Raw genomic sequence first — 21548 nt, forward strand, 5'->3', positions numbered from 1 at the left:
GTCAATAAATACAAAATTTAAAAACGATACTTGACATATCAAACAATGGGAATACATGGATTTATTTGGATCCTGATTTGAATATTCTTACAAGTATTTTGAAAGTAATTGAAACCGTCAGAATTATAAGGTGTGGTGATGATGTGATTTTATTCTTTTAAAAAAAAAATTTTGTTTTTTAAAGTGGTGGTTTTCAACCTGGGGATAGTTTTATCCCCAAGAGGATATTTAGCAACATCCTGAGATATTTTTTAGTTATTACAATGCGGGGGGGGCTGTTACTGGCATTTAGCAGAGAACAGCCCCACATGATAAAATTTTATTCAGCCCAAAATGTCAAAAAGGTTGCAGTTGACAGACTGTTTTAAAGATACACAACAGAACTATTTTATTAATGAAATACCATGTTTTAGTTTTCTTTGAAAAATAATCTGGTGTTTAATAGGTGAAATAAAATTAGCCATGGATTGTTGAGCCTGAGTAATGGGCATATGGAATTTCATTATACTGTATCTCTTCTTTTGTATGTATTTAAAATTTTCCACAATAAAAACAGTTTTTAAAAAATTAGTACAATAGAAAAATTTAAAGAAAATTAAAATATGTCTCCTTTTCCATCAATAGGCCCTTTTAAACCTGGCAGAGCGACTAGGAGAGGCTAAGCCACGAGGACTGACTAAAGCAGATATTGAACAACTTCCTTCTTATCGGTTCAATCCTAACAACCACCAGTCAGAACAGACTTTGTAAGTACATTTTTCTAACATCACTCTGTGTTAAATTTCCTTTTCTACCTTTATGAAATAAAAGCTTGAGAGTCACAGATAAAGATAAGTAACCTCTTTTTCATACTCTAGGCCTATGTTGTCTAGTTAGGTAGCAGCTAGTCACATGGGCTGTTGAAATAAAATTAAAAGTTAAATTTCTTAGTAGCACTAGCTAGTGATGCTGTATTGGAAGACGTAGAACATTTCTTTCACTTTAGAAAGTTCTATTGGAGAGCGCTGTTCTGGGTTTTTAGGTTTCCTGGAAATTTTTTGGTTTCTAATTCAAACGGCAATATTTTATATATGATTGAAAAGTCTCATACATGTAAGGTTTAAGGTTTTTACCTAAAGATTCTGCTTATTATAGTATCTTCTTTATAGCATAAACTATACTGAGATATAATTCACATTTATAGTGGTTCTATAGTACATTCAGAGTTTTGCAACCATCTTCACAAGCAAACTTATATCATTTTCATCACCCCAAGAAGAAACTCCTTACCCATTAGCAGCCACTCCCCATTTCTTTCCAAACCTCTTCACCCTGACACAAACCTGAATTAATTTTCTTTAATCTCTATAGATTTGCCTATTCTGGACATTTCACGTAAATGGGATCATATAATATATGGTCTTGAGTCTGGCTTCTTTCACTTAGCTTGTGTTCAAGGTTCATCATGTCATAACTTGTAACAGTACTTCATTCCTTTTTATGGCCAAACAATATTTGATTGTATGGATACACCAGATATTGTTTATCCTTTCCTCAGTTGTTAGATATTTGGGTGTCCACATTTTGGCTAGTATTAACAATACTGCTGTGAACATTTATGTACAGATTTCCCTTGCTCCAAATGTAGAGCGTTTCATAAGCCAAAAGGGCATAAAGTGAAGAAGCAATTATCATTAATTCATATGGAAAATATTTTGAGCATTCCCAGCTCCAGAAAAATAACCTACCAAATTATATCAAAAAACACATAAAACTTAAAGTAATGCTAACATACAGTAAAAGCAAGAATGATTATGATAAATACACAGCCTGTATAAAGTTGAAATAATGTATGTACAGTGTAGTTTAACTTATCAGAATTGGGAAGACTCAGAGCACACGAACTGGCTGAGAGGTGTTGCTAATGGTGTGTTGGGCTGAGTCATCGGAGGGGAGGTAGGAGATACAGGAAAGGAAGAGGATCATCTGTTAACATGTCATTGTCTGACTTCATCATGGGAAGCAGGTCACCGACATCTACACCTTCTTGTCACCTGCCTCAATGTCGAGGTCAAGGTTTGTCATCTGCTATGGCTGATGTATGATTTTTCTATTATATAATTTGTAGGCACTCAAAATATCCTGCAAACCTGCCCTAAACCTAGGTGCTCATTCAAAGTCATACTTTTCTGTAATCATTGCAACACTGTCCATTGTATCGAAAATATCACACAAGTGCTTCATGTTCAGTTCTGGGTTACCTGACTTCAGGCTTTTCACTTTTGGTTTGGGTTTTATGTGTGACCTTTCCTCTTGCAATTGCATGATCTCTTCAGAACCAATAGTAACTTCAGCAGCTTTCAAGATTCTTTCTCTTGCCCCGCCAGGCGTGGCTCAGTGGTTGAGCATCGACCTAAGATCCAGGAGATGGCGGTTCGATTCCTGGTCAGGGCACATGTCCGGGTTGCGGGGTTGGTCCCTGGTTGGGGGAGTGCAGGAGGCAGCCGATCAATGACGACTCCCTCATCATTGATGTTTCTATCTCTCTCTCTCCCTCTCCCTTCTGCTCTCTGAAATCAATAGAGATATATTTAAAAAAAGATTTTTTTCTCTTTGCGAGTAAATAGTATGAATGGTGGATTAAGGCAGGTTCAACAGACACAGTGTTTTAATTTTGTTCACCCCAATGTAAATGCTTAGTTATGTCTAGTTTTACACTAAGCATCCTTATAAGCTCTCTTAAGTCTTTTCAGATACCTTAGGACACATCTTGCTAACAGATGTACAAAATAAATCGAGATAAAGCACACATGCTCACAGACACATTTCAAAGTTGTGGCTTGATTCTGAGATGCTGAGTATAGTTCTTTGGAAAGGAGCTTGGCAGTGCCACTCTTGCTGCTTGGGGTGCTTGCTGTAAAATAAATACTGAGTGCTAATTTTTAATATACTTTTTTTTGGTAAAAGCAGAAAATCCTCTTTAGATTTCTTTTGGTTAGCAAAAACAGGTACTAATATAAGTCTTTAATGAAAGTGAGTGGCATCGTGCTAACTTTCAAAAAATAGGGCAATACCTCTGTAGTTTTTCTGTGGATATGTATTGATTTCTTTTGGGTACCTAGGTGTATTGGGTCATATGATAACTCTGTTTTTGAGAACTTCTAGTTTTTCTAAAGTGGCTATACCATTTTACATTTCCACCAGCAATATACAAAGTTTTAATTTATTCACATCCTTACTGATGCTTATTATTGTCTGTCTTTTGATTCTAGCCATCCTAGTGGGGGTAAAGTGGTATCTCATTGATGTTTTGATTTCCATTTCCCAGATGACTGGTGATTTTGAGCTCTTTTACTCTACTTTATTGGCTGTTTATATATTTCTTTGGAAAACTATTCACATCCTTTTTTCCATTTTTAAATTTTTTTAAAAAGTTTTTGAGTTGTAGGAGTTATTTATATATTATATATACAAGTCCCTTACTGATTTTCAAAAATAACTCCCATGCTGTGAGTTGTCATGTTGTTGTTTTTTTTACTCGATATATTTATTGATATTAGAGGGGGAGGGAGAGAGAGAAACATTGATGAGAGAGAAAAACACCTGTCTGTTGCCTCCCATACATACCTCAACTGGGCATTGAACTCACAAACTAGGTATGTGCCCTGACCAGGGATTGAACCTGCAACCTTTTAGCAAATGGGACAGTGCTCCAACTGAGCACCCTGCCAGGGCTTTTTTTTTTTTTTTTTTTTTTTAATATGTCTTTATTGACTTTAGAGAGAGGAAGGGAGAGGGAGAGAGAGGTAGAAACATCAATGATGAGAGTCATTGATAGGCTGCCTCCTGCACGCCCTCTACTGGGAATCAAACCGTGACCTCCTAGTTCATAGGTCGAAGCTCAACCACTGAGCCTCGTCAGCCAGGCTGTTTTTATTTTCTTGATGTCTTTTGAAGCACAACTTTTTTAAAATGTTGATGATGTTCCATTTACCTATTTTTGTTTCTTGTGCTTTTGGTATCATCATAAAAGAAACCATTGCCTGCTTTGAAGTCACGAAGATTGACTCCTGTGTTTTCTCCTAAGAGTTTAATAATTTTTAGCTTTTACATTTAGGCCTTTGCTCCATTTTTTAGTTAATTTTTGTGTTAATTTTTGTATATCATGTGAGGTAGGGGCCCAACTTCAATTTTGTTGCATATCGCTATCCAGTCATTCTAGCACCCCTTTGTTGACAAATACAGTACCTCCAGTATTAGGACTGGCTTGGGCCCTGGCCAGTTTGCTCAGTGGTTAAAGTGTTGGCCCACAAACCAAAGGGTCACGAGTTTGATTCCTAGTCAAGGGCATGTGCCCGGGTTGCGGGCTCGATCCCCAATAGAGGTGGCGTGCAGGAGGAAGCTATTCAATGACTTTCATCATTGATGTTTCTCTCTCTCTCTCTCTCCCTCTCCCTTCCTCTCTCTGAAATCAATAAAAACTTTTTTTAAAAAAAATGTTTAAAAAAAATTCTTGGGTGAGTATTCAAAAAAAAGAACCTGGCGTGGATATTAAACCAGAGATTTTCTTGATGATCTCTCAGTAAAGAAAAGCACTTTTACTAAATGTCTTAATAATCATGATTTTTAAAATTTTGTCTTAAAATTTAAATGACATTTTGATAAGTGAAATGGTAAGTGGGTTTTTTCAGGCTTCAGTAGTCATAACAAAATAGAAAACTACTTGGTTTTATGGTTAAATGACTTGTTTGCTTTTTTTAGGTGTGTAGTATGCATGTGTGATTTTGAGTCAAGGCAGCTACTTAGAGTTTTACCCTGTAACCACGAGTTCCATGCCAAGTGTGTCGACAAATGGCTGAAGGTAAAGTGGATGGCATCTGAGAAGAGAATAAAATTGAACTTTCTTTTTATTGAGCATAGTTTCATGTAGAGTAAGTCCATCGTTGGTGGAGGGTGGGTAAGGAGGTAAAATTCAAGCACTGCTTTCAGTATGATTTCTGATCATGAAGAGAAATATCAGCAAAAATGAACTACAGTCATCATCATGGGCATGATTTTGTAAAACCTGAAAATTGGTTATCTGTCCTTGATAATCAGTATGTCCTAACTTTCTCGTGGTATATATTGGCAAGACCTCAACACCTTAGGCCAGTTTCCTCTAAGAGTTTAGAAGGGGACCTCACTGGAGCTCCTTTGTCAGACATTTACATGGGGACAAACCTCTAGTGCTTTTAATTCTGACCTTTGTAGATGTGAAAAAATTTTAAAAGTCCAAAGGACACAAATTAGTCAACTTTATGTTGTATGGGATTTTTTTCAGAGTATTCTTTTTAGGAGATAATACTGGGTTAGATAACTTCACAGTTTGGTGAAAAAGACAGATGAGCACAGATTAAGGGTACCCAATTTAGCCCCAAACTGCATCCTGAAGATGAAGAATCTGAACTTTTTAGAAAAAGAAAGCATTAAATACACACAGCCCTGACATGTGAGAACAGAGAATAATTAGAAAACCACAGGTTCCATGTAGTTCATAGCTAGAGTATGCGAGGGAGAGAGTGGCAAGAGGCAGATGTTCAGAGATGTAACTAGCAACCAGCTTATTGTGAAGTCACTGAAATGTGAGGGAGTTTGGACTTGATTTTGAAAGTGATGTGGGAAGGATATGATTGAGATCGTGTTTTAGATCACTGGTCACTGTTTAGAGAATGAACTACAAGAAATTAATTTCTGAGACAGGCAGATGGAAAAAGGATATTCTGAGCCACATGGAGAATGAATAGTGGCAATTAAATGAAAAGAAAAGGGCTGATTTGAGAGCTATCGTAATAAAGAAATGAGAGTATTTGATGAATAATGGGTTGTAGAAAGTAAGAGAGCATGTGATACCTACTATGTCGCTGGCTTTAGCAACTCAGCAAATGGTGGTGCCATTTGTTGAGATGGAGTTTTTTAAGCCAGTTGATTAAATTTGTCTGAACTGGTGATGGATAATGTTGTCTATATGGTGAAAATGACCCTTTAAAAAAATAAAAAAATAAATCAATAATAAGCTGTTAAGTTTTTGTGGTTTAATGGGGTATTTTTAAAAAAGACAGATTAAATGTTTGCTTTATACCCTCTTAAAAGAACAAAGGATGTAAAAACCACATGGGTAGTAAAAAGAGTTTCATTGCTTTTAATATGTTTCATTGTGTAAGTCACAATTCAGACAAGTTTTCTCTTTTGTGTTTTAGGCAAATCGTACTTGCCCAATTTGCCGAGCTGATGCCTCAGAAGTGCATCGGGATTCCGAATGACCAACCTAAGAGCACAAATTTAGTTTGGGTGTTCCTCTTCACATGTATATACGGACTATCCATTGAACTTAATCTGTGTGGCTTCCAGCCCTCCCTTTACCAAAAGGGTCAATGGACCTTTCTTTGCACTGTGTGACTTAATCAACTATAAAAGCTTACAATTAGTCTTCATAATTATGGGATTGTTATACTAACCGTGTGATTGGAACTCCAAAGACTTTTTCTTTAGCTTAATTTCGTGTGTGCACTAACATTCCCTGGTTTTTGTGTGATCATTCCGAGTGTTGCTGCAAGATTACAGTGGACGTGATCTTTTAGCATGTGCTTTTATAAAAAGTGGTAGCTCCAGATGATATAGCAATCTACCTTATATAGAGCCTTCAGAAACTGTGAGTGGAAATGAATGCAACGTATGACTGTTGGTGATAAATGTATCTCTGTGTGTGAGAGAGAGAGAGTGTAACTACTTGTGTGAGGGCATGGTAGCTAATGTGTGTGTGAGATCCTATATACCAGCATGTACCAAGAATGTGTGTGTAGTTTTAATTATGCTGCAATGTATAATCTGGTGTGTTATTTAAACAGCACTAGTACTGTACACTGGTTTTTCCCTTGTGTTTGCTGTTGCACACTGATTGCTAAGGGTGCATCAATGACAAGGATTGAATACTCCATCCCTTTCCCTCCCAGTGAATGGAATGAGAAAGCCTTCTTCCTTTGCTTCAGGCAGCTGTCACCTTCTCTTCGTTGGTGGTCCAAGTGGGTCACTTAAGAAAAAAAGTGTAACAGATTCTCACTCCATGAACCTGATTTTTTTATTCTGTTGTGAAAACTTTTTAAATCTCCCAACTTGCTGTTTCCAAAAAGAAGGTGCAATATCATACATCATCAGTTAGCAATATTAGCATTTCAATCAGTGATTTGAATGTTGATACTTTCTTGTTTTTTCTTTTACATTTCCAGTAAGCTTCTTACAGGAAGTACTTGTGATTTTTTTTTTTTTTATGTTTAGATTTGTAGTCTATTCTGAAGATATTTGAGTAATATATTTCTAAGAATACCACTGGTCCCATGAAGTCTCACTTTCTTGACTTCCAACAGAAAAAAATCTGTTAGCTAACTCAGCTTGATTTCTGGTATGTGTTCTTTGTTCAAGCTTCCATAGGCAACTAAGTTGTTTTAAGAAAACCGTATTTGTTTGTGTTAATTCACCTGCCACGCTCCAATTCTGAAAGCTGTCTAGTTGTTATTCTCTCAGTAAATGTGCTTCTCATCAAAACCCTCGTTTCCAGGATGGATCAAGTGCTGTGACAGCTCTAGTTCCTTAGACCTGATGTGCTTTGATGTTTTATTGCTTTTCTTTTTATTTTGTTTGAATGAGAAAAATTTAATATAACAGGTGTCCAGAATACTTGCAGTATAAATGAAAATTTGATTTTTGTATAAAAAATAATGCTGTAAAACAGGAATTGACCTTCATTTAGTTGATCTGAAATATTTCACTATATAGCTGTGTGAGTTTTTTTAATAGATTCATTGAACATAATGCAGATTGTTTAAATTCAGTTTTTCAGCAGTGTTTAGATTCCTCTCTCATTCTTTGTGTGCTCAACATTGTCTGCCTCTTCCCTGCAATTGATGTCATTGCTTTGCAGTAGCACAAGCTGTGTAGTTCCAGTCAGGACTGTGATGATTTGCTGCCAGCCTCAATTCAGCTTTCAGTTGGCTCTGTGTCGGTTTTCTACTCAGACAGTGTTAACTACTTATTACTGCCATGCTACTTGCCTTCCCTTGAAGTCTCTATAAGCTCATCACAGCTTAGAGTTCAGTAAAGTCAATTTACACAGAAGCACAATTTTGCCCTTTTCCAGACACTGTTGCCTCTATCTAGCCATACAAATAGAATTTTGCATACTTTCTGTTTGCCCCTGTTATTTGTCAGTGCATCATAAATACATCTAAACAGTGGTAAAATGCACACATTACTTTTAAATCATTAGGATATCCCCCACCTATTCCTGATGAATAAAAAGTTTGTTAAAGACCAAAATTATTGGCATAATAATCAGCTACGTTACAAATCACGTATAGTTTAATCTTTATTTTTTTTAATTAAAAAATCATGTTTAAAATGGCAAAAGCCCATCTTATACATAAACTTTTATATAGCTGCAAAAATTTTTTATCTGTACAGATCTAACATAACACTACTACACTCAGTATTCATTTTATTGAAGCATGCAAGAAAAGCACTTTTTCTAATTTATATAGATACCTAATTAACAAGGCACATTGTACTAATGACTAGGAAAAGTAGCTCTTTCTTCCTTCCCTCTGACGATGAATTTTTGTCATAATATTTCTTTTCCAGTAAATTTTTGAGAGGCAGTTGGCAGTTTAGGAGGCAGCAGGGTCTATTGGTAAAATTCTGAATTGTTGCACTCTTGTAACTGATCTCTCTTTGGGAATGTATTTTCTTTGCATGGGGCTCTTAGAGATGTGTGCAGACTTGCTTATTAAGTGGTTAGTACATATTAGGAGTATACATGCATGTGTTCTGAACCAGCTCAGACTAGCCACAGTGAGCAGCTTTGTGGCTAGCAAAAGAGAAAGAGCAGTTGATTTGTGCCCAGCTATTGTCACCTTGGGTGATGCACCGGATAACAGGCAGATGCTGGTTTGTTGCCTTCTTCCTCTTTCCTCCTAAAACAATATTGGCTTTACCATCTTAACTCTGCTGTGGGGTTTGGTTTTTTGTTTTTATTTTTTGTTTTTATGCATGAATTATCATCTTTGATTTTTTTTTTTTTTTTTTTTTGTGCCTGCCGTCCCCACCCCACCCACCAAAACAGAACAAAACAAAAAATAAGTCAAGGCCTCCAGGTATCGAGATCTCATTAGGATTTTCTGTCCTGGTTTCTTCTTCTTTTTTTAGTAAAATATAAAAAATGTGGAAGCATATTTAGATTTTATACACTCTCTCGAATGTGATTTGTTAAGATTCTTAAATTTGGGCCTCTTAAATATTTTGAATGAGATCAATAACTTACTTATGTGAGTATTTTTCATAGATATCTTTAGGCCTTCATTAGGAACCTACTTCCCCCCTGTTGGTACATTGGGTTACCTCATTTTGCTGTTTGTTTCAGATTATGAAAGCTTACAGGGGTGTTTTTTGGAATCATTTGCTGAGTCATTTCCTCAAATCATATTCCATTGTATCAGTTAACATAGTTAAATGTATGTATTATAAATATCTGTAACCAAATCATTTGAAGGCTTGATAAATTTTTAACAAAGTTTGTACATTTTTTATGAAAGTTACTAGTAATGCTTTACTAAGTAGTGCAATGAATTTTTATTTTTAATCCCTGTGCCCAATTTTGGAGTTGAGAGGGTTGTTGGTAATAAATGTATGATGTACACTTAAGACATTTTGTTGTGTTTATGTTGCTGTGTTAGGGAAGGGTAGGGGTTGTGTGTGCTTGGAGGGGTGTGTTGGGGATTCCAGCAGAAAGATAGAGCTGTTGAACTGTTAGCAGCTAGATTCAATTTTTAGAGTATAGTTCAGATTTTGTTTCTGCATTTGTGTAAACATCTTAGAAACACAAAGCAACTAACATTATAACATGTGGTATATGATTATGTAAAAAGGCCAGAAAGATAGCCAAGTTAGCCACATATGTGGCATAAGCTTATTGAATAGTAGAGAAACATAGTAGGTAACAATTTCTTTTTGTACATGTTAACCATAAGATGCAGGAAATAAGATTATAATAGATAATTGAGGATATTTGACCATATTGGTGACAGCTTACATCCATCTTATTGTCAACATAATAAAGGAAAGAGGAGCTTCTGCTTGTCATTTTCTATACATGTTTGTGTAATTCCTTTGACTAAAAAGGAAGAAAGTAAAAGCAATCTACTTATATATTCTGTGTTACTTAAGAAAGAAAGTAGAAACAATATACAAAAATAATTGAAGCTAAATAATAGGTTCCAATTCTCTTCTGTCTTTCAGGAAACAGTCACTCTTTGCCTTAACGGAAGGTAATGCCCTCGGACTGGTCCCAGTACTCAACTGACAGAAGCATTCAGAAAAGTGACCAGGTCCTGACTGTTTCCCTCATTTTTCCAGCATATTTGAAAGAGTGTTTGTGTTGGACCTTGAATGTCTTAAGAAACCCAAAATTCGTGCTGTCTTACGGCAGCGGCGATTACTGCTCAGTAAATACCCATGCACTCTGCCCCATCTCTCTACCCACAGTAAGGCAGGGAGGCCCATTCAGCTGGCTCTGACAAAAGGCCTGTAAGCATAGGCCAAGTGGGAGAGACACATTGACTGGTCGTATCCCACGTGTGCCCCAACTGGGGGCGGGGAGTGAACCTGTCACCCAGGTACCTGCCCTTGACCAGGAATTGAACCCCCACCCTTTGGTGCACAGGCCTGCACTCTAACCACTGAGCACACCGGCCAGGGCGAACATTATTCTTGATACCCCTAGACTTAATTTTGCAGTTGCATGCCTTAATAAACTACAGGATGAGGAGAAATATTTTACTCTGTATAGTTGAGTACAACTTGCTGCTATATTCAATACGTAAAGAATAAATACATAAAAAGCAGACTTAGTTGCTATGAGCATCATACAGCTAGCTGCCCTTGTTTGTTAGAATATCCCTAATCTGACGTTTGCTTAGCACCCTCAGGGTTCACAGCTACTTAAATTATTGTAACTTGCCAGTCAGAAACCTGGACATTCTGAAGAACTGAGTCAAACTCTAAACCCTCACTCCTATCGAGTTGCTCTACAGTGCACATGCTCTTAACCTGTTCATGTGGCTCTGCCTCCCAAACTGGCAGGCGGGAAACACAAGAACAAGAATGAATTTTAAAAAGTCAACAGTGACACCCAGGGATACTGAGTGTCACCATACAGTCTGAAAATGTGCTGCAGAATTAGCCTGGGTGTTTCCGGCTATAGAGGAAGTGAGTTGTTCGGGAAGGAAAGAACCCACATTCCCTTTAAACCTCTGGTCCTTGGTCTACACATGGAAATAGTATAGCGGCTGGTTAATAAAAGGACCTGTAATATTGACCAACTTTCTTGGTAGTTAAAATCTGATAAAGAAGAGTTCTCCAAATATGCCAGGATACATTTCTGACTGCAAACTTAACCCTCTTTAAATATGTCTGTTGATTTCAGAGAGAGGAAGGGGGAGAGAGAAACATCAATGATGAGAGAGTCATTGATCAACTGCCTCCTGCATGCCCCCTACTGGGGATCGATCCTGAAACCTGGGCGTGTGCCCTGATGGGGAATTGAACCACGATCTCCTGGTTCATGGGTTGACGCTCAACCACTGAGCCATGCTGGCTGGGCCAAAGTTAATCCTCTTAATAACATTTCTGTAGTCTGTGCAAGCAATATGGTATCCACATGTCGTATTTTGGTATTTTTTCTCTCCCGCTTTTGGACATGTTAATACTGGACTTTAGATAAATCAAAGGAAAATAACCTTGACTTATCGAAATAAGGCCAGCCTTGCTGAGAAAAAATGCATTACTATCTTTGGCAATTCAAATTCAGGCTCAGAAGGGCCCAGTTTTTATGTCAGTAAGAAGGAAAATTTATTATTGTAATCCCAGAATACCTAAAAGAAACTTGGACCATCTATCTAATCCAAGCTACCAGATTTTAGTTGGGCAAACAAGTCAGAAAGGAAAAAGTGAGTTCAAAGTCAATTTCTGTTCCCCACAAAATGAGATTTGAGCTTTTATTGAGCACCAGCTTGTGCCAGGCAGCTTCAGATTCAGGAGTTTGGATATTTAGTGTGTTAACTTCCCAGGGCCCCCATAACACTACCACAACTTTAGGGGCTTAGAACACATTTATTCTCATAATTTCTGGATGCCAGAAGTCCAAAATCAAGGAGCTGGTTTTCTCTGGAGGCTCTGAGGATCTGTTCCATGTCTTTCTCCTTAAAGTTCATTAGCTTGTAGACACAAAACTCCAATCTCTTCCTCTGTCTCTATGTGTCATCTTCTCCTGAATGGAACTGAGAGACCTACGTAGAGGTCAGCTGTAGGGTTACCTTAGGAAAAGCCAGATTTGTCCTACCTCAGCAAATCATTTTAATCTATTCCAACAAATATGCATTACTATCTTTGGCAATTCAAATTCAGGCTCAAAACTCCAGCATTTCTTATCATAAAGCATGACCAAAATAATTTTGACCTTAAAAATGTTAAAGGGACTCATTCCTTTATCTTCAGCTCATTCTTGCAACCAAGAATAAACCGCAAATTGTGTTACCGCAAATTGACTCAGAGTAGCACAGCTTCCTAGTATACTTTTGAAAATAACTATGGAAGTTAACTAGGAAATGTACTGTCAGGTAAGGAAGCAATTAGCAATGTTTTTTGGTTTTTTTAATTTTATTTTTGTTTAAAATATTATAGGTGTCCCTTTTTCTCCCCAATGACCTGTTCCACCCCGTCCTGTCCCCCTCCCCCCCAGCAATGTTTTTAAAGGTGGATAAGCATATGGGAACAAACCTGCAACCTATGTTTCAGATGTGCAGTTTGATTCATGATGGTTCCTTTGCTGAATCAAATATGATGAATCTTGAAAAAAACATGTAAGTGAAGCCAGACAGAAGGCTGCCATATGATTCTATTTATGTAAAATGTCAAAAGCAAATATCTAAAGACAAAGTAAATTAGTGATTGACTAGGGCTGAGGGGATAGGAGGAGGGTTGGGAGTGACAGCGAAGGAGTGTGGGGTTTTTTGGAAGTAATGAGAACATTCTAGAATTGTGATAGAAACACAATTCTGTGAGCATATTGAAACCCTTTGACTATAGCGGGTGAATTGTATGGTATATGAATTACATCTTAAAGCTCTTTTTAAAAAAACATAAAATATACCCACCAGAATGTCTATAATTAAAAAGATTAACACCTTTCCGCGCTACCCTGAGGGGGACCCAGATGCCTACGTAACTTACAGGGAAACTTACAATGTTCGGAGCCCCTGGTGTCCTGCAAATGAAGGAGGGTGTCCTCAAATTCCTTGCAGCAGGAACCCACTTAGGTGGCACCAACCTGACTTCCAAATGGAACAGCATATCTACAAAAGGAAATGTGATGGCGTCTACATCATAAATCTGAAGAGAACCTGGGAGAAGCTCCTGCTGGCAGCTGGTGCCATTGTTGGCACTGAAACCCCGCAGACAGTCCTACCGTCGGAATACTGGCCAGCGAGCTGTGCGGAAGTTTGCCGCTGCCACCGGAGCCACTGCTGTTGGCTGGGTCTTCACTCCCGCAACCTCCACCAACCTGAGCCAGGCAGCTTCCTGGGAGCCGCGACTTCTGGTGGTCACTGATCCAGGGCTGACCACCGGCCTCTCACAGAGGTGTCTTATGTTGTTAACCTGCCCGCCACTGCTCTGTGTAGCACAGACTCTCCTCTGCGCTTTGTGGACATTGCCATCAAGTGCAACAGTGAAGGGGCTCACTCAGAGGGTCTGGTGTGGGTATGGCCCAGGCAGTGCTGTGCGTGCGTGGCACCATCTCCCATGAGCACGCATGGGAGGTCATGCCTGATCTCTTCCTCTACAGGGATCCTGAAGAGACTGAAAAGGAAGAGCAGGCTGCTGCTGAAAAGGCTATGGCTGAGGAGGAATTTCAGGGTGAATGGACTGCTCAGCTCCTGAGTTCACTGCTGCTCAGCCCGAAGTCGCTAACTGGCGCAGGAACCCTCTGCCTGCTCAGCAGTTGCCTACTGAAGCCTGGAGCGCTCAGCTGCCACTGAAGACTGGTCTGCAGCCCCCACTGCTCGGGCCACTGAATGGGTGGGATCAACTACTGAGGGGTCTTAGCTGTTCTTTCACAAACTCAGAATGGAAATAAGGTTGACAGAAAAATAAGGAGTTAAAAAGATTAACAATACTGTATGTTGGTGAGTATATGAAGCAACTGCAATTCTCATACACTTGTTGGGAATATAATTTGGAATGACCAACTTAGAAACCTGCTTGCCATTATCTGCTAAGGTTAAGCATATTCTATAACTCAGTAATTCCTAGGTATATACTATCCAACAGAAATGTATGCCCCAAAATGCATGTACAGGAATGTTCATAGCAAACTATCATAGCCCCAACTGGAAACAACCCAAATTTTTATCAACTATTAAGTTGATAAATTGCAGTTACATTTTACAGTGTTATTTTATACAGCAAAGAGAAGGAACTAAACTACACAGCAACATGGACTAATCTCAACAAATGTATTGACTAAGACACAAAAGAGTACATACTGATTATTCCAATTATAGAAGGTTCAAAAACCAGTAAAATGGATCTATGCTATGAGGTGGCATGGAAGTGGTTATCCTTGGCAGGGACTGTAGGAGCAGAGGGGACAAGGGGGCATCTGGGCTGTCAGTTATTTTCTGTTGACCTGTGTGCTTGATTATACAAGTGGTTCAGTTTGAGAAATGTGTTCTATACTTATACTCCATGACCCATTTGAAAGAACTACAGCTATACAAAGTATGCGGGCAAGTGAATTTTTGTCATCTTAAGTGAGCCATACCAGGTACATCGATATCCCCAATGTTGCATCACATAAAACCTAAACAGGTTCCCGAAATCGACCACCACCTCATCCCAAAACATTTTAAACTTGCTTTTTAAGTTAAAGAGAGTGAGAGCAGCAATAATTTTTCTAGAAAATTGCCTTCATGCTAATGTACAGGTGGATTGATGTGGTTATAAATGTCCAAAATGTGCTTTAATGTTATTTGCAGAAAGAAAGCAAACCTGTTTCCGAGTGCAGGATCACTACAGCTCAGAGACTCATTCCTTCCTGAGCAATGTTGTATTTATTCCATACCGAGTAGGACTTCTAAAAGTTTAAGTGGTTTTTGAATGTTTCCCTTAACTGTTCTTCCCTCCCTCCCTTCTTCCTCCTGCATTCCTTCCCTCCCTCCCTCTTTTTCTTTCTTTCCTGTTCTAAAATGCAACTTCATACCCTGGCTGGTGTAGCTCAGTTGGTTGTGATCCCCAGTCGGGGTGTGTGCGGGAGAACCAATCGATGTTTCTCCCTCTCCCTTCCTCTCTGCAAATCAATAAAAACATAAAAAAAAAATAAAATGCAGCTTTCTTTAGCTTTAAAATTAGGCTCTCTCTCTATTGACCAAGACCGATTCTTGCATATGAACTTGACCCTATGCTCCTTCCACATACACACAGGTGCAGTGAGACTGGAGCTACTGTATCTGCCAGTCACCTGCCCCTACCAATCACAAGTTTCCCAGTGGCTTCCTAAATGCCAAGCTGAGTGAACACATCCCAGTTCTTGTCTTGCTGGACTTCTCTGTGGTGCGTGACCCTGCTCGTTTTCCTTCATTTTTGGGAGCTGCGTGCCTTGGGGTTTCATGACTCCTCATTCCATCCTTGCTTCTCTCTCGAGTTTCTTCTCTCACCTGTCTTGAGTGTTTCTTTGTTCGACCTGCGCTTTAATGTCAGGGCCCCCTAGGACTTGTTCCTCAGCCTCTGGTTTTCCCATTCTGCACACGCGCTGGAGTGATGACATCCCCTCCTACTGATTCAACTGTTGGTCAGTTCTCGTGACTCAGGTGCATATCAGCAGCCCCAGCTCCCCAGAGCTGCTGCCTGTTTCCAGCTTCCTGCTGAACTTCCTCCTGAATTTTCCCTCCCGAACATTCCACAGACACTCAAGCTCAGTGTATGCAAATGTGAACTCATCAAATTCCCCCAGAACTTCCCCTGTATCCTCTGTTTCCATTGCTGCCCCACCGTGCACCCAACCTCCCCAGCCAGGAACAGGGAAGTCATCCTTAACTCATCCGTCTCCCACCACCTCTCCGTCTTACCAGTTGTTCCTTTGTCTCCCGTTTCTCCACAGCCGTAGTTCAGGTTCCGTCATCTGCCTTTTTAAGGTCATGCTTCCAGCTTTGCAACACCCCCACCCCATCCTCATATTCAAACCTTCCCACAGTCTCCAAAGTGAGTCACAGTACAAATCTCACTGGCTCCCTTCACCACCCATCCCACCCATAGCCCCAAACCTTTAAATCGCTTTCCATTGCCTACAGGACAAATGCAGTCTTACTAGCATGTCCCCTCTCCAACAAAAGCCCTCCTTAGTCTCCTGATTGTGGCTCCTGCCTCAGCGATGGCTCAAGGCCCCCTTGCCTTGTATTTTACCCCCTAGCAGCATCAACCTGCTTACAGTTCCCTAGACATGGTGCTCGCTCTTTCTTCATTTTCTCACGCAGACACCTCTGTCTGGAAAGCCTCTTCCTCCCCTTGTGTCTCTTCTCTTATGACTCAACTCAGGTGTCACCTCTTGCAGGAAATCCATTCTGATCCCTGTAAGCGGGGTCAGATACTCAACCACTCCAGTAACAACCTGGGCTGAGCCATTCCCCTTCCCTTTTCCCAGTGTGTAATCAGCATTTATTCTTATGGGTTTTCCACTGGCCTGTGAGTGTCTTGACCTGCACTGATGGATGTCTTTATTTTAGGGCCTAGCACAGTCTGGTATATGACAGGGGTTCAAGAAATATTTCTTGAGTGAAGGAATGAAGAGTGACTCCCCAGCTGGAATGGTTAGGTGGCTGGTGGGAAGAATCAGCCAAGGAATGAATCTTGCAGGAGGAGCAGGTTTTGACAAAAGTGAGGATGGGAGAAGGGAGTGTGTATGAAAGATGAGGATCTGGCCTTTAGACACCCAGTGAGGTTCACACACAAGGGCAGATGTCTGTAGGCAGTGATTGCATGACTAGGTCTGGAGCCACTGGGTGCTAGAAACATTCACTGTATCAGCTCAGATGAACAGACTTCAAAAGGAAGTCCCCAGGGCTGGTTGGGGTCCAACTCTACTTCCGCTAGGAAATGCAGCATGCTGACTGGGGCCAGGTTCTGCGTGGCCCTGAACAGTGGGGAACAGACACCCCTGTGCTGAGCCATCCAGAGGGGTTGCTGAGGCTGCCCATGACTCCCAGTCCTGAGTGAACTGCTCTTCCTGGATTTGTGTATCGAATGAGTTAGATTCAGGTCACCATGAACCCAGGTCGGGTGAGAGCTGTGTCCCACATACCTCATGCAAAAGGAGACCACAGTCAGGAACAAGCCCTGAACTGTGCGCACAACACAAACGCCATCAGCTCCTTGACCACCCAGGATCCATCAGGGCCGATTGTCCAGAGAGGGCCTTTCCGGTCCTCCAGGGGCTGGCTCGTCATGACTTCCTAGGAAATCCACCACCCAAACCCAACCTGGAACCAAAGGCCATGGTGGAAGAAATGCCCTAGAATTTCATCCAACAGCGATGTAACAGGAAACAGATCCCTCCAACTATTTCATTAAGGATTCTCAGTCCACTTTGGGGCTGCTTGGACATGATGCCCATGGAGAGAGGAAAAGTAGGAGACCAGCAGAAGTCAAAGGCCAAAAGCTCCTTTCATAGCAGCCACCTGCTGATTGGGTGCCCCTAGAGGTTTGCTCCCTGTCGCTCCTCTGCGAAAAAAGCACTGCCGCTGGGTTATCCACTGTGTTCATCCAGCCTTCATTAGCTGAGCACCACCTGGAGCAGGGCCAGGAAGCAGCCGTTCTGTATGATGTCTCTCACCCCCTGCGGAGTGGGTGTGCCTTCTCCAGGATTTTGGAACAGGAGGAGAAAGAAAAGGACTGATTTAAGTGGCAACTCCTGCCTCAAGCTCTGAAGAAGTGCAGAAGGTCTGTTTGCAGGAGAGAAGACTGATGTAGAAACACAGAGATGAGTGGAGACGAAAGAAGAGAATCTTGATGGCTCTTCAGTCCCTGACTCTCATCCCACTTGCACCTCAGCTCTCAGGCTCCATGAGCCACCCTTGATACTTGTGACAAACTTCCCGAGTTTTGACTCAGCTAACTCAACTCCAATGCGTTGAGGAGTCTCATTAACACCGGGAATGTGCCATGAATGAGCTCTGAGCCCAAGGGTAATTTGCTTAATCTCTTTGGGCATAGTTCCCTCATCTGTCAACTGAGGATAATAAGATGCTTCCCAGGATCAAAGGCACTAAAATAATTTAGTGCAAGTGGAAGTGCCAACAACAGTACCACCCACATGCTAGGCTCTTACCGGATGCCTTTCCCAGTTAATCCTTAGGAGGCCAAAGGCACCCCTTGAAGTCCTGGAGAGAAGATTCTAGAATCATTCACACATTGGTGATGGTAGTTGAAACCCAGAATTGAATGAAAAATCAGTTCTTTAGCCGCCTCCCCCCAAAAGAGTACGAGGACATTACGTGTCTTCTAAAACTGAAGACTCAGCATCTGTCTCTGGACAAGGTAGGCTCTTGGGTTTGCAGATCTAGACATTTTGTCTAATGAACATTTCCACTGCCTGCTGGGCACCCATCCCATCACTCCTTCCTAAAAGTCCCTAGCCACCTCTTCCTCATACACCCCATGTCTGCAGGAGGCAGCTGACCTCAGTCCTAGCCTCAGGGTGGGCCCACGTCAGGGGGGTGGGCAAAGCCAGTGAGCACCTTCCATTCCTCTGTGTGCGGTCAGGGCTTTGAGGAGGCTCCGTGGCCTAAGCAGTGCACAGTAAGGTCAGTCTCCAGATTCTTTCTTGGAATGTTGCCTCAGAAACGCTCTGGCCCGCGGATGGAAACATGGAAGTATATATCCCTACAGGCATGTGGGAAACTAGCCCCAGGACCGAGCTGCCCACAAGAAAGCAAAAGATCATTGGAAAGGAACGCTCCTTGGTGTGGATGTCTGCATCGAGCAATCCGGGGTCCACACTCCTCTGACTTCTGGCTATGGGAGCCAGCAAAGCCCGTGTTCAATTCGTAAATGGCAGAATAGTGTCCTAACTGGTATCACCCCACAAACGTCTTCTGGGTTCATGATTTCATAAATAGAGCCATTTGTTTGAACAGTGCCAGTTTAAGCGGAAGCATCACTGGTATTTGAGATGAAAGACCCTTTGTTCAAAATTTTCCCTAAACAGTGGCGTTCCCAACCAATATTGTTGTGTTCTTTTTCAAATTTTTAAAAAAATGTATTGACTTGAGAGAGAGAAACATATGCATTCATTGGTTGATTCTTGTATGTGCCCTGACTAGGAATTGAACCCACAGTCTTGGCATATTGGGTTGACTCTCTAACCAACTGAGCAACTGGCCAGGGTTCAGTCAAAGTTGTTTGTTTATTTGTTTGTTTTTTATCTCCTGGCAGCTCCTCCAATTACCTGGTTTTAGTCGTCACTCAGTAATGACCTGAGCCTCTCAGGCACCTCAGAACTCAGCACGCCCAGACCTGCACTTGTCCCCTCCCCAAACCTTTCAGCCTCCGGTGCTCTCAGGTTAGGTCAACAGCTGCTCATCAGCAAAACCACTCAAGCTGGCCAAGTCAAACAAGTCTCCTGGTGTCCTCCACTTCCTCACACCTACTCCCAATTAGTCACCAAGTCACAACTGTACCTCCTAGTTTCTCTGCTCTGCCCCTTTCTCTCTGCCTTTTCCCCCTCATTACCCTGGTTTAGGCTCTCTTCTTTTCTCTCTTAATTACCAATCTATTGAACCATAGTTATTGCTTTTTCTGATAGATTTTTTAAATAGAAAATTGAAGTCTTGCTGGATACCCAGCATGTTAGATAAAAAGGAGGGGTCAAAACTGTCCCACTTGTCATTAAATAGTCTTTATAAAAGTGATTTTTAATAGCAGGATAACAATCCATTGTATGGGCTATCAAAACTCAAACTCCCATCCACTGTTGACCATTTAGATTGCTCCATGTGGTCTGTGAGAATCCTTGAGGATCTAATTCTTTTTCCCTTTGAATCCCCCTCCATATAGCAAATCTTGACATGTGATTCCTTTGCTGGAGCCCCTCAGGCCTCACCACCACCTAGATCCAGGGCCCTTAGCATGGTCCCCAGCACCCTTTGGCCCTCCCTGCCTTTCAAGCCTTGTTTCTTACTACTCTCAATTTTGCATTTTACACCCTAGAAATAGAAACTATTTGTGATTTCCCTACACACACACCGTGATGCTTCGTGCTCCAACTTCTTTCCTCATGCAGCCCGCGCCCGAGATCATTTCCCCCACTGTTCTTTGCCTGGGAAACTTCTACTCATCCACGGAGGCTCAGCCCAGGGGTTGTTTCTCCCAGGAAGGCCTCCACTCCCATCTCTAACATAGTACTTTCTACATAATAACGCTACTACCTCTGATTATATATTTTCTCCATCACTGACTATAAGTTGGATTTTTAAGGTCAAGGGAGGTGACTTACTCTCTTTGCGTCTCTGGCACCCATCATATAGTATATATTTAATAAAGTTTTTAAAAACCAAACTGATCAGAGCCGCTTAAAATAACAAACATTTATTCTATCACACAGTTTCTGAGAGTCAGGAATCCAGCAGTGGCTTAGCTGAGTAGTTCTAGCTCGAGGTCTCTTACGAGATTATGACCAACCTGCCAGCTGAGGCTGCAGTCTTTGCAGACTTGACTGGGGCTGAAGGATGTGCTTCCAAGCTCATTCATGTGGTCACTGGCAGCCCTAGTTCCTCACCTATGGGCCTGTCCATGGGGCTGCTTAACATGGTAGCTTGCTTTTCCCAAAGCAAATGATCAAGTAAGAAAGAGCTCAGGTCCTTAAACTTAATATTGGAATTGACATGCCATCCCTTCTGCCATATCGTATTGGTCACACAGACCATCCCTGGCACAATGTGAGAAGGGTGTGGAGGTAGGATCATTGGGGGCCACCTTGGAGGAAATGTACCACAGCAGCACCTTTCAGGGTGTCGCCAGGGCATAGGGGAATGGCAGAACATCCCCAGGGGAGTAGGGGAATGACAGGCATCTCCTGGGCACGGAAGCCCTGAACAGCTCACTGCAAAGGAGACGTGCTTGATGTCTCCCAGTTTATCTCTCTTATATTAAGTACTGAATAATTACATTACATCAAACTTTTTTTCACACACGCACCCTGAAAACAAACCATACTCCATCAATGAAAGCCGGTTAAAAAAATGATGGTACATATGACTGGACATTAAGATCGGATTCTTTCTCTCTGTTTCAACTGAGACCCTAGATGCTTAGTGCCCCTACATCCCGAGAGGGGGGGGGACCACATATGTAGGATGGGCTAAGATGCCATAAAAACCAGCTTTGCTGGCATTAATGCTCACCCCACTCAACCTACAAAAGTACTAAAGGCTGGA

The 21548-nt window shown here is 41.1% G+C and overlaps 1 protein-coding gene and 1 pseudogene across 8 annotated transcripts in view; both read left to right on the plus strand.

The window, feature by feature from the left end:
- RNF38 (ring finger protein 38) overlaps window positions 1-9708 on the plus strand; it is a 103914-nt gene extending 94206 nt beyond the window's left edge. For all 7 annotated transcript variants that reach the window (XM_081152284.1, XM_081152285.1, XM_081152286.1 and 4 more), the window contains 3 exons: window positions 625-746; window positions 4741-4840; window positions 6216-9708. In XM_081152284.1, the coding sequence (XP_081008410.1) occupies window positions 625-746; window positions 4741-4840; window positions 6216-6278 (285 nt within the window). In that variant the 3' untranslated portion in view covers window positions 6279-9708. The remainder of the gene's footprint in view (window positions 1-624; window positions 747-4740; window positions 4841-6215) is intronic.
- A 3532-nt stretch (window positions 9709-13240) lies between these two features.
- On the plus strand, window positions 13241-15328 carry LOC308564282 (small ribosomal subunit protein uS2 pseudogene; annotated as a pseudogene). Its single transcript has one exon. The product of its transcript is annotated as a small ribosomal subunit protein uS2 pseudogene (transcript).
- Window positions 15329-21548: the final 6220 nt, after the last annotated feature.

This window comes from Miniopterus schreibersii (genome assembly GCF_964146895.1).
Source record: "Miniopterus schreibersii genome assembly, chromosome: 11".
NCBI lineage: Eukaryota > Metazoa > Chordata > Mammalia > Chiroptera > Miniopteridae > Miniopterus > Miniopterus schreibersii.